Source organism: Camelus bactrianus, chromosome 14 (assembly GCF_048773025.1).
Source record: "Camelus bactrianus isolate YW-2024 breed Bactrian camel chromosome 14, ASM4877302v1, whole genome shotgun sequence".
NCBI lineage: Eukaryota > Metazoa > Chordata > Mammalia > Artiodactyla > Camelidae > Camelus > Camelus bactrianus.
In genome coordinates, this window is record NC_133552.1 from 62,258,606 (window position 1) to 62,271,772 (window position 13,167).

General features: G+C 42.3%; 1 protein-coding gene across 3 annotated transcripts in view; it reads right to left on the minus strand.

Annotated features, from left to right (window-relative positions):
- Positions 1 to 8,274: 8,274 nt before the first annotated feature.
- TMTC4 (transmembrane O-mannosyltransferase targeting cadherins 4) overlaps positions 8,275 to 13,167 on the minus strand; it is a 56,051-nt gene continuing 51,158 nt past the window's right edge. For all 3 annotated transcript variants that reach the window (XM_074378482.1, XM_074378483.1, XM_074378484.1), the window contains exons 17-18: positions 10,807 to 10,876; positions 8,275 to 9,617 (exon numbers count right to left, since the gene is read on the minus strand). In XM_074378482.1, coding sequence (XP_074234583.1) covers positions 9,469 to 9,617; positions 10,807 to 10,876 — 219 coding nt within the window. In that variant the 3' untranslated portion in view covers positions 8,275 to 9,468. The remainder of the gene's footprint in view (positions 9,618 to 10,806; positions 10,877 to 13,167) is intronic.

Consider the following 13,167-nt stretch of genomic DNA (forward strand, 5'->3'; position numbering starts at 1 on the left):
ACAACAGAAATGCTCTTCTGGAGGCCAGGAGTCTGACATCAAGGTGTGGATGGGGCCACGCCCCCTCAAAGGCCCTAGGGGAGGGTCCTTCCTTGTCTCTTCTGGCTTCTGGTGGCTCCTGGCACTCGTTGGCTTGTGGGAGCATCACTCCAATCTCTGCCTCCACCCTCCAAGGGCCTTCTTTTCTCTGTGTGTCTGTATGTGTCCTGTCCTCTTTGTAGAAGTCACCGGACATTGGATTTAAGGCCCACCTAAACCCATGATAATTTCCTCTCAAAATCCTTAACTAATTATGTCTGTAAGACCCGATTTCCAAATACAGTCACATTCTGAAGTTCTGGGTGGACATGATTTTTGGGGGGGAGGCACTGTTCAACCCACACATGGATTTTCCCTTCACATGTGAGCTTTATGCCCCCAAATGCCAGCTATTTCCAGACGACCACCAAGAAAGTCATACAGCATACAGAGTTTTGTGGAGATTTAAAGGCATGTTTCTAAAAAGAGGCTGCACTGCACACCCACAGTTCAGCCACAAATCTGGGCAGTGCTACCTCCAGAGATCTCTTTACCCAGCATCGCTCTGGAGGCCCAGGCTCTCCAACATCTCACTCATCTGCTGGGCAAAGCAATTTAGTGACTACTTTTGGTTACCTAAGCATCCTATATGGTGTCTCCTTCCCATCAGTGCACCTGATCACAGCTTTATTACAAATCCATCCATGGCTTTCTTGAATAAAGATTTCTCTGTGATGTCATACATGTTCCTTCACTTAGAAAGAAAAGGAATTTCAAATGAAGCCACGGTTTACAAAGTAGAACATGAAGTCCTCCCCGCCCCCACTTCTTATAGCTCATAAGCAGCCCATGTTAATATAAACTGTAGTTCTAGAAGTGTAAAGAAAAGAGATTGGAATATGAAAGAAGAACAAGTGAAAAACCTTAATATTTGATGGCATTTTCTTGGCTCCTGTCTCCACCATTGTATTTTCTTGTCTCCTTCATCCTGATTGAACTGTCCCACACAGGGCCATGTTTCTTCTGCTTTGAACTAGAAACCAGCTTCTGATTTTCATTTTGTGAGGAAACTTATCTTAAAAGAGGCCGTAGCCTTAATTAGTATCTTCTTGTTAGAATTTTAGAGGCAAGAGAGGTGATTTAAGACAAGACTCTGTGGGATTTTACAATGAAGCTGTAATATTCAATAATTATATTTGATGTTTATTAATGAATATTTCAAGTAATATGCAATGTCTCACTTTACTGAAAATCAGGGCTACTCAACACTTGGGATACTTCTATTTGGATCAATACAGTAGTACGTCCCAGATGCCCCTTATGTAAATACAATACGGCTGACCCTTCAATAGCTCTTATGCCTGATGATAACTCATTTCTCCCATGCCTGGAGAAGCTTTTACCGTAAATATGAGGCCCAAAGGAGAAGATAGAGGCAACTGAACCAATATCTATTCCTATGAAATAGAAAATTCAACATGATTTGAGTTTCACTGCATCCAGGAAAAAAAAAAACAAAAGACAAAACAGATTCACCAACTAATGGGGAACTTTGAACATAGAAGGAAGGAAATGCCCTAACAGCCTGTGACACTAGGAAGGCTGCAAACAGACAGATATGAACAAGTGACCGGGGGCTCGCTGACTCCCCCAGGAGTTCCCTGGAAAGGGGGTTGGTAACAGTGCTCAGCCCCAGATGTCTATACCAGCATGCCCAACCTGGGCACACAACATGGGAGACATAATCTGGACGGTAAGTCCCGCAGGGCAGGAATCACATCTGTTTTCATTTTCCGTCGTATCCCAGGCAGCTCTCACACTTCTAGTGCACAGTCAGTGCTCAAGGAAATATTCTGAAAAAGGTAATAGCATAAAAGTGTAGGAGGGGTCCTCCTGATGAGACTGTTCTGTAGCTTGGCTGTGGTGACCTCACAAGTCTGCACACGATAAAATCGCACCCAGCCAAATATTCAAATAAGTAAGACTGGTGACATCTGAAGAAGATTGGTGGCTGTATCAATGTCAGTTTCTTGGCTGCAATGTTGAACTACAGCTAGGCAAGATGTTACCACTGGGGGAAACTGGAAGCAGGATCTATGGATTTCTGTATTATTTCTTACAACTGCGTGTGAATCTACAATGATCTCCAAATAAAAAGTAATAATATAAGAATAAAAAATCATAGATTGGTGGCATCAAAATGTAGTAGGATATGAGTCAAGGTGGACATTGGCTTTGAAAATCTGTACCCTGTTTAAAAGAGAGGGGCCACTGAGGTCAGAGGCCCACTAATCAAAAAGGCAGAGACTCGTGTGGAAATCTAGGGGTGGAAGCTCAGCAGGGGAGATAAAGAGGGAACGGCAGAGCTGTGACATGACTGCAGCTCTGTTGTGCTGTCTGCTTGGTAGGTGGGGGAAGTGAACGCTGGGTCTCAAAATACTAATCACAAAATCGGCACCAGAGCAACACAGAGGGAGTGAAGGGGTGCTCTGGTGACCTGAACGTCTGGGGATGTCACACTTGGCAGTTCCTCTGTCAGTTTCTGACTTGCGTTTCCGACCGTTTTAATCTGCAAAGACTAAACCAGCAGTAGAAGGTAAAGTGCTACTGTACGGCGTTTCCAAGGTGGCCGCAGCAAGACTTCCTGTCCTGTGCAGCACAACGTGGCGCTGACCTGCCTCCCTTGGAGAAGTGACATCTGTGTCCCCTCCCCTTGAATCTGAATGGGGCAGGAGATACATGTGACTGTTTAGGTAGGTGACAAAGGGTGACGCAGCTTCCCTTGGCCATCTTGGGACGTGTGTGCTTGAGCCCAGCCACCGAGTTGTGAGGAAGACCAAGCGGCCACACGGAGAGAGAGGTCAGGTGCTGGTACCGTGAGGTCACAGCCAGCAGCCCCAGCATCAACTGCCAGACATGTGAGTGAGCAAGGCTTTGGATGATTCCAGGACCCCGCCTTTGTTCCACCCCCCCCCCCCCCAGCTCACACTACGTGGAGCAGAGAGGAGCCACTGGGGATCGATTCCAGCCCAACTTGCCGCTGCATGAGTGTATTAGTCAGGGAATAACGCTGGGCCAAGTAGCTAGGCACTCCATGCCCAGTCAGGTTAGCACTTGAAATCAACCATCATAATGAGCAAAATAAAGTATTGTTATTTTAAGCCACTGAGTTTTGGAGCAATAGATACCGGGAACAACCTAATTGTAATCAACTACTGGAAGTTGGTTGGTAAAGAGAAAATTATAACAACTGCTGGGGAGGCAGCCACGCTGTCAGTTTGTGGAGCCAAAGCAGCGTGGCCACGCCTTACGAAGGGTATTTTCAGGAGCTAAGAGGACAGGGAGGCTCTCAAAACTGCAGTTTGGACTATGATTCCAGAGAGGGAAAGAACAGAGAAGCATCTAAAACATGGAATAAAATAAAAAAGTTCACCATTAAGCAAAGATTATTTATTTATTCATTCATTTATTTATATTGAAGCATAGTTGATTTACAATGTTGTTAGTTTCTTGTGTACAGCATAGTGATTCAGTTATACATGTATGTATTTTTTCATGTTCTTTTCTACTATAGGTTATTACAAGCTATTGAATATGGTTCCCTACATGATACAGTAAGATATTGTTGTTTATCTCTTTTATATATAGTAGTTTGTATCTGCAAATCCCAAACTCCCGATTTATCCCTCCCCACCCTGGAAAGCCCTCTGGTAACCGTAAGTTTGTTTTCTATGTCTGTGAGTCTCTTTTTATTTTGTAAATAGGTTCATTTGTGTCATTTTTTGAAGACTCCACATATGAGTGATATCATATGATGTTTGTCTTTGACTTACTTCACTAAGTATGATAATCTCTAGGTCCATCCATGTTGCTGCAAATGGCATTATTTCATTATTTTTTATGGCTGAGTAGTATTCCATTGTATAAATATACACATCTTCTTTATCCAGTAATCTGTCGACATTTAGGTTGCTTCCATGGCTTGGCTATTGTAAATAGTGCTGCTATGAACATTGGGGTGCAGTATTTTTTTAATTTGTAGTTTTTGCCAGATATATGCCCAGGAGTGGGATTGCTGGATCATATGGTAACTCTGCTTTTAGTTTTTTAAGGACTCTCCATACTATTTTCCAGGATGGCTGCACCAAATTTCATTCCCACCGACAGTGTAGGGGGGCTTCCTTTTCTCCACTCTCTCCAGCATTTATTGTTTGTGGACTTTTTAATGATAGCCATTCTGATTGGTGTGAAGTGATACCTCATTGTAGTTTTGATTTGCATTTCTCTGGTAATTAACAATGTTGAGCATCTTTTCACGTGCCTATTGGCTATCTAGATGTCTTCTAAGCAAAGATATTTAAAAGATGTATGCAAAAAATGAAAACATAATTTAACCCGAGGTGATTTTATAAGAATTGCATCAGCAAAGATGAGCAGAGACCTGCTCCCTTCTTCTCTCCTTCCTTCCTTCCACTTTCCCTTTCCTTCTGTTTTTATTGTTGAAAATTCCAAATCTAACATTTCACCTCTGTAGAGTATGTATTTGTATCTTTAAAAAATACACATAGCCTCACATCATCTTAATACCATTATCACAACAAAATTAACATTTATTTACTATCAATGGTCTCAAAAATGTCATATTGCAGGTTTTTATTTAAACTTAGGAATCAAAGAAGGCTAATTTTGCTTAGATTAAGGTCAAAGTTAGTTTTTGCAAAAGTATTTCTTAGGTGGTTCTGTGTACTCCACACTGGGTCACAGCGAGAGGCACATAATATCTGGGTGTTCCATTCATCAATGCTGAAATCAGGCTGTGGGTTTAGCTGGTGACAGCCTGGTCCCCTCCACTAAAAAGTTCTCCATTGATCTTTTAGCTAATGATTTGATTCACTGCTGAGCTTTGCCTGAATCAACTAATTCACTGGGGACAAAAATAGGAAGATTTTTCTAATTGCCATTCTTTCAACATTTATTAGCTTTAATTAGTCTATAGAAAAGAATATTTTCCTTCATCAGCTGTGGCTATTTGGCAACCAGGTAATCTTGTAGGGCTGCTGTATCCAGCCCCAGAAGGACATCTGACCACTCCACTCAGGAAAGCCTCAGGGACAAAGATGAGAAATATACACCTTGTAGATACCTAATACATTTAGAAGATTAATTAGATTATAATTAGATGTAATAGATGTTCTTTTAAAAAAATGAATTAGATTGCTAGGTAGGTATCATATATATACACTCAGCTTCTGTTATGCTCACTGCTGTCCGCGAGAACTATGAGGTAAACTACAAATGCAAGCCAGATACGTAATTTAAAATTTAGTAGCCACATTAAAATGTAAAATGAAACAGCTGAAATTAATTTCAATATTTTATTTAACCCACTATATCCGAAATATTATTGTTTCACCATGTAATCAATATAAAAGTGATTGAGATGCCTTCTATTATTTTTTCATGCCCGCCTTCAAAGCCCAGCACTTATTTTATGCTTACAGCACATCTCCGTTTGGAGGGGCTACAGTTCAAGGGCTCAGCAGCTGCATGTGGCTAGTGCCTGCCCTACTGGAGGTGTGACTGCAGACATTTTATTATATTAACTTTAATCTTCATAGCAATCTTGTAAGTCAGGCATTATTACTTGCATTTTTTACATGAAGAAATCAAGGCTGAGAAAGGTTGAGATTCTTGTGATGTGACTATTGAATTCTGCAACTGGGGTCTGGCTAACTGTATAAATGCAGATACGTCCACATCTGTCCTCATCTAGACCTAGTTAACATACAGGGGATTTATTTCCTCTTCACTAGTGTCAAATTCCACTTGATTGTGGGTCCCAGCCCCTCCTTTCTTCTCCAGGACCTTATGCTGTCTCTAGTTTATAGCCAGTCTCTCCCTCTCAGTGGTGTCTATCAGTGCTTAACTGGATGATGAAACTTGATGGGTCTCAGTCCCTCACACATCCACCTCCTCTCCATCACCATTTGATTCCTAAATATTTCTCAGGTTCAGTCCACATTTCAACAACTTGACTGCTGCTTGGCTACCCCAAGCCACCTTCATCTCTACCCTGGGTAAGTGCAGCGGTCTCTTTGCTGGTCTGCTCACATCTTCTTTGCTGCCCTCCAGTTCCTTCCCCACCAACAGCCAGAGTGATCTTTTCAAAACATAGATCTGATCATGTCACTTTTCTGCTTTGAAACCTCTCATGGTTTAAGATAAAGACCATGTGGTCTGCAAATCCTGGCATAATCTGGCTCTAGTCACCTTTACTCCATCAAGTGACTCTCCCCCTTGGACTTGGTTCACCAAATGCTTTAGCTTTCTCACCACAGGGCCTTTGCACATGCTGTTTCTTCTTCATGTCCAGTCTAGTTTTTCTCAACCTCAGCACTACTGGCATTTGGGGTCAGATCATTCTTTTTTTGGGGGGGGGGGTTCCTGTGTATTGTATACAGTAGCATCCTCCCGCCCCCATCAGTTGTGACAGCCAGAAACATCTCCAGGCATTGCTAACTGTCCCCTGGGTGGGAAGGAGGTATATGTGTGTGTAAAAACCTCCCTTGTTGAGAACTAGTGGTCTAGAATGATCTTCTTCCTTTCTGCCTATCAACTCTCAGTTCAGAAGTCACCTTCTCCGGGAACCCCTTCCTGACTCTTCAGGCTAGACCCAGTTTCCCTCCACAGTTATTAATGACGTAACTCTTGACAACTGCTGTCTCTCACTGCACTGTCTGCTGCGTGAGGGCAAGGGGCCATGCCCACTTCCCTCCCAGTGCCTAGGAGGGTATTTGGCATATAAGGACACTTAATATTTGTCGAATGAAGGAATGAATGCATTTAAGTTCAAATCTGTCTGCTGCAAAAAACTGTACCTTCCTCCAAAAGTCTAGTCTATCATTTACTGAGGCAAGGACTGAGCCAAGTACCTCATGACTATGAGGGAGGTCTTATTATGCCCATTTTGTAGATGGGAAACTAAAGCTTAAGCAATGCTAAATGACTTGCCTATGATGTCAAAGCGCTAGAGCAAAGACCCAAATCTAGGTTTTCTCACACCGAAGTCCAAGCTGATAGGTGTGAATATGAACACAGATGTCCAGTGCTTTGCTGTGGGGCTCGGTTCTCTAGTCTGCATGACTCAGTCATTTGAAATAAAATGTAAAGGTCATGCTTAAGAAATGCAACAGAATCAGAATTCCAAAGAGCCCTGTGAAGGCAAAGCAGGCTACATCTACAGGATGGAGTTTCTAGGAAGTAAATGTAAGACTGCATCTAAACAGGGAAGAAATCTAGCATACAAATGAACAAAAAATAACCCCAAACCACCTTCCAGGGTTTCGTGATGTTCACAATCAGGGAGGTGAAGGACGATGATCAGGACTCTCGGATTTCCCAAACCGGCAACAATCCCTGCTTGTTTTGTCACCGCCCCCACCCCCAATCCCTTACTGTGATTAGCAGTAAAAACAGTGTAAAAAAAAAAAAAAAAAAAAAAAAAAAAAGTAAGAGGGGGACTGCTTCCAGATTCCCACTTCAGTCTTGATAAAAAAGAAGCCCAAGAAATAAAGAGGGTGGTCACCTTATGATGGGAAAAGGAGGGAGAACAGAGAAGCAGCACGGAGCACTTCCAAACTCTGCAGAGATAAAAGACTTCCTGGAGTATCAGTCAAACTAATGACTGTTTTCTCTGGACAGAAGACAGCTGCGATGGAAACCCTGAGACAGAGCCCTGAAAGCTAAGGAGATTCGTCCTGTAGGCGGGGATCCCAGATCTGCACATCTTGATTTGACCCTAAAGTTTTAGTATCAGTAGGGAAAAAAAAAAGAATCCCGAAGGAGCTTTTACAAGAAATATTTTTCCTTTACTCTCAAGAGACAAGCACTGTTTTAAAGAAAGAGACTTGCTTTTAAAAAAGAAAAATCAACAAGCATACAGAGCATCTATTATCTGCCAAGCTAAGCACTAAAGAAACATAAATAAGGCAGCTTGTGCCCCGAGGAGCTCTATAAAGTGTTACTGTTGTTTTGGGATCATTTCAGAGATGTTTGGAACACAGTACTTTCTTTTCTGATGTATCCCAACCATCGTAAGTTACAATGACTGATTTACAACTCTATGTGGGTCTGCCCCCCAAAAAGTGAGTGGAGAGAATCAAATTTATCTCGATGTTCTCTGAACCTGGATGACTCCACAGTGCAATTCTACTAAATGGTCCCTAAAACCAAATAGAAGCCACATGTCAGAAAGAATGGGTTGGTCACTTTGATTTCATTTTAAGGGAAAGGAGGAAAAAGAGTTCATTCACTTGAAAATCATCTATTAAGAAGGCAGTATGACATTTTTACACCAGTTTGTGTAATAATTTTACTGCATAAGAAATTACAGGGCTTGCATAAATCATTAGGGCAACAGCAACAGATAGGAGAATAAACAAAACGAACATGATTATTCTGATCCAATGAAACAGGATAATACTCCAATTCTTAAAAACATCACAAACTCCCCAACGTGGTTCCTTTTGAGAGAGAATCTACCTCTTGCCTTTTCTGGATACAGTAATGACTGTGGTTTCATAAAGCTCAATGGAAAACTGCTTTACAGTTAAAAACATAAAAAAGCAACTTACGTAGAAGTGTAGCCCTCTTAATACTGGATATAACAAAAATAAAGACATCAAGCTGCCTGCTTTTGCCTAAAGCAAGGCTTGACTTTTCTATTAATAGTGACACTTTACATAGAATACTACATAATTTCCTAGGTTATGAAACAGCACAAGTTGGAGAATCCCAAAAATATTGCAGGAGTGAATTTCTTCCAATGGAAAAAAGTATAAATGCACTAGATGTTAAAATTTCCATTTTTCATTCAATTATTTGCCTTGTTCAAAACAGAAAAATACAAATAAATATTTTTCCTTATAAATGAAGTTCATAGCATAGTGTTTGAAAAAGAAAGATTAAAAAACCAAAAATCTTAATTTACTCTTCCTTGTCATTAAATAAAAATTCTAATATACAGACACATTGGATATTTACATAAATTGTAGGAGTCAGTTTGTCACTTCTTGTTTACAATCCGTGTTTGATACTATGAGTCTCTACACTACACGACCCACATCCCAAATGCAGGTTTAATTCTGCTCTAAGTTGCTCAAGATAATTTTTTTCTCTTTTTCTTTTTAATTAAAAAAGACTTCATCCTTGGAATTTTGGAATTTACACTTGAGTTGTCTGAAAAAATACAATTTCAATGCAAAAACCACATCAAGCATTCAAGAGTATATTGCTGGTGCTGTAATCTTTTTGCATGTCTTTGTTTTCATAGGAAAAAAGCAATAAAATAAGCAACATGTAAGACTTTTAAATGGTTAAAATGTAAGCATGTCACATTAATGATATTCCTCATGCACTCACACACAAACTCAAAAAATGGAGGAAAAAGGATCAGACGTCTTTCTTTTGCATTTGTTCTAACTTTCTTCTTAGAAGACCATAATTCTCCTTAGTTCCTGATGCAGTCGGGTCAAGATGCAGAGAGATTTCATAGTGTTTCTTGGCCAAGTCTAGATGCCCCCAACGATGATAAAGTACAGCTGAAATAGCAAGAGATCGATTTCACTGGAAATACTTCCATGAGACTGTGGTATCTCCAACCACTTGTACCAAGAAATATTACAGAACCTCTCCAAGCAGTTTTCAAAAGTCATTGTTTCAAACAATAGTGTTTGTACTGCAGACTTTATTTATTGTAACCACACTCCCTGATGACTGTCCATTTAACCACCCCCAGTTACTCCTGGGGGGTCTTCACATCACTAGGCGTGATCCATCTCCCTACAGCAACAGTATCACATAAAGAACTAAAAGGAAGAGGATGCTAAGTTTCTTAACGCTGCCATGAAATTTCTGGGAAGCCAGGCTAGAAAGGGCTGGGCTCCCACACTTAGTGCCTTGACCATGTAGAAGACCAGTCATTTACTTTAATAAAGAGTCCTCTACACTTTTGGCAAAATAATAGCTTGTTCATTGCCCGCTGGAATTAAGGGCTCTAACATCAAGATCTGACCATAAAATGATAGTTAAAATAAATCTACTTACTAGAATGCTAAGCCTCTGACTATTACAATGATTCTGTAAGTAAAACTAGCTTTCTACACAGGCAGAAGAACAAATACTGATGCTTCATGACTTTTGCAATGAGAAGCTACAGAGTCTTTAGGGAACAGATTTGGTGGAAAAAATACTCGTGTGACTGAGCCTTCCAAACATCAACGTGCCGTGCTCTAAAAATCTGAACTACTGAGAGGCAAACGTAGAAGAAAGGAATTCTACATAATAAATCACTGTAAATGCATTTTTAGCCAAGACTTAGGAGGACATAAGAAGACAGGGAAGACCAGGCTAGAATGGACGGTCCACTATAGAAGAGGCAAAAGGACAGACGGCAGACTGCAAACTTTCAAAGTCCTTCTCAGTTTAATGTTCTGGGATCCATCACACAAAGGAAGAAAATCTGAACTGTATCATCAGAAGGTGATTAACTGGTGGCAGTGAGGGGTTGTTCTGACCACACCATTCAGATTTGTAAGTATGACTATTATTTAGCTACCCTGTTGATGTAATAACCTCTTTAAAAAGACCATGTTTTAGAATCAGATTATAAAGGCCAGTACAGGCTAGATTTGAAAAGCAACTTTCCCAACATTGATTTTACAGAAATGCACCCATTTCATTAAAATTACATAGAATTTCGGTATGACTCAAAATGAAAAATTTCCTTACCCAAATTGCCATGGTAACTTGCAGCATTTGGGTGAGCTTTAATTGCTTTGAGGAATAAGGCTTCAGATTCCTAAAAAAATGAAATAATAAGAAATAAGGTCCTGCACACGATGCACAAGTTTTATGCAGTTTTGCCGCCTATGGTTTTCAAACTTTGGACGTGCTCGTTTTGTTCCTGTGAATCCTCCTTCCAGAAACACTTGAGAGGCCCCAGACAGCCACACCCTGTTGAGAAGAGGCTCCAGAAGGTCTATGCATCGGGGAAGTGTGTGCCTGGGCAAAGGTGACAGGGCAGTAGGAAGGGGCTGGTGGCCACAAGGAGGATGAATACTCTGTCACCTGCCTCCCTGAAGGGGTGGGAATTCTGCAACATCGAGCAAGCAGCTCAGTTCAGCGTGCAGGGGAGGATGGGCAAAGGTCAAAACAGGAGAGTGCAGGGCTGCCAAGGACACCCTTGGAAGTGTCACTTCCGGTCAGCATCGATGACCACATTACCAAGATTCTCAAGATAGGAGGTGGGAGTCTATTTACCTCCCCTAAGAACACACAACCCCCTCGGCAACCCAGAAGCAGCCCACTCAGCTGGAAAAAAGACCAGAGAGAATAAGGGAGGAACAGCCACCTGTCACCCTAGCCACCGCAGGACTGTAGGTGACTGTGACCAAACGTCCTGATGTGCGGGAACCGATCCTCATAGACTTGAATCTCCCCCACAGTATTCACTTCTAATCTGGCCACCAAGAAGCACGGCCAAGCGTTTTCACACCTGCTCATCGTGGGACCATGGCCAATGGGATGGTTCCCTTCTACCATGATCCTGAGAAATAAAGATGCTGTTCACTATTCTCGGCCACAGCTGTAGGAGCAGCTACTCACACCATCTACATTCGGGTTTCTCAAGGGCCACCCACGCTTTAATCAGGATCAAGGGCTAAGGCTCAACAACCACGGCTGGGGCTCGGGGACAGGTCTGTCCCTTCTATCTGCCCGACCTGAGCTTCTCCCGGGGCGGGGGCTTCCCATGTCCAGGATCACGCATTTTATAGCCCAGGAGACCAGCTTCCCTGCTCTGTGCTGGCCTGCAGCGCTCCTGGGAAACTCCGGAGAAACAGGCTGGGAGTCTGGGCAAACATCTCTGAAACCACAACCTTTTAGACAGAGCTGGCAGGGAAAAAGTTGTCTTTTAGAAATGTCATCTGTGAGGGCCTGAATAAAGATATCAGGATAGCATACAGATGTCAGTAAATGTCACTCTCAGAACTCAGCTCAAGGTCGGTGCCTACAGTCTGACTTTCAGGAGTGAACGCTCCTTCAAGGAAGTCTAAGATTTTCCTGCCACGTTAGGTAGGCTGCAAACAAAAACAAAAACAAAGCAAACAAACCAAAAAATCAGATGAATTGTGTCGATTTGTGCTGGTTTGTAGCTGCGCTGTTTCTGATTAATTTCAAACATTTCCCTTTAAAACCTCAAATCTGAGAACTGAGAAGGCCAGGGAACGCTAATCTACTTTAAAATGCTCCTCTTCCTGCAAACGAAGCAGTGTTAACTCACGACCATGATTTAGAGATAAAAGCAAGTTTGGAGTTCTCCGGCGGACGCCCGATTCATTGCTTGATTCATTTAACTAATTTCACGCTCGTGGACATCACTCAGGATGACAGGGGTCAGACTCGGGTTTGGAGGATGTAGTGGAGTTCAGGAGAGTGGGCGCAGCGGGGCAGGGTACAGGGCTTACAGTCTGCTCGGGGGCTGCTGCTCTTGGCAAGGCACGGCTGGTGGGTGGAAAGGGGTATGAGGTTGGGCAAGGTAATGGGGGAAGGAAAAATGACTCAAAGTTTCTGAGCCTGGGCACGCTGACAAGAGAAGGGGCATCAGGAGGAAGAGTGGGTCTGTGGGGGACGGTGAGTGTGTGTTACACGCTCCATCTCAGGTAACCTTGTGTCAGCCCTGAGAGGATGCTTCAGTGGCCCCGGAACTGCACCCGGGCCCTGGGAGGCAGGACCGGGCTGGAGGCCTTGTTAGAACACAAACATCTGCATGTACTCAAAGCCCATGAAATGCTCATCTATTAAATCAGGCTTTTTAACAGACCTGTTCTGGGAAGCACTGAACTATTTATAGACTGATCTTCTGTGGAGGTTCAAGGATGCTGCCCAGCCCAGGGGGAGGAGCTGATTTATGCCGATTAACAAATAAATAAACTCATATTTAAAATAGGGGATTTTTTTTTCATCGACAGGTAAAAGAACGTAATTTTCTAAAGGGCATTAGACAAACTGTATTTGACCAAGGTTTAGGGTAACACATGGGACAGAGGAAGGCCCTACAAAAAAGCAGGAGAGGGTCAGTCCTGTCGAGGC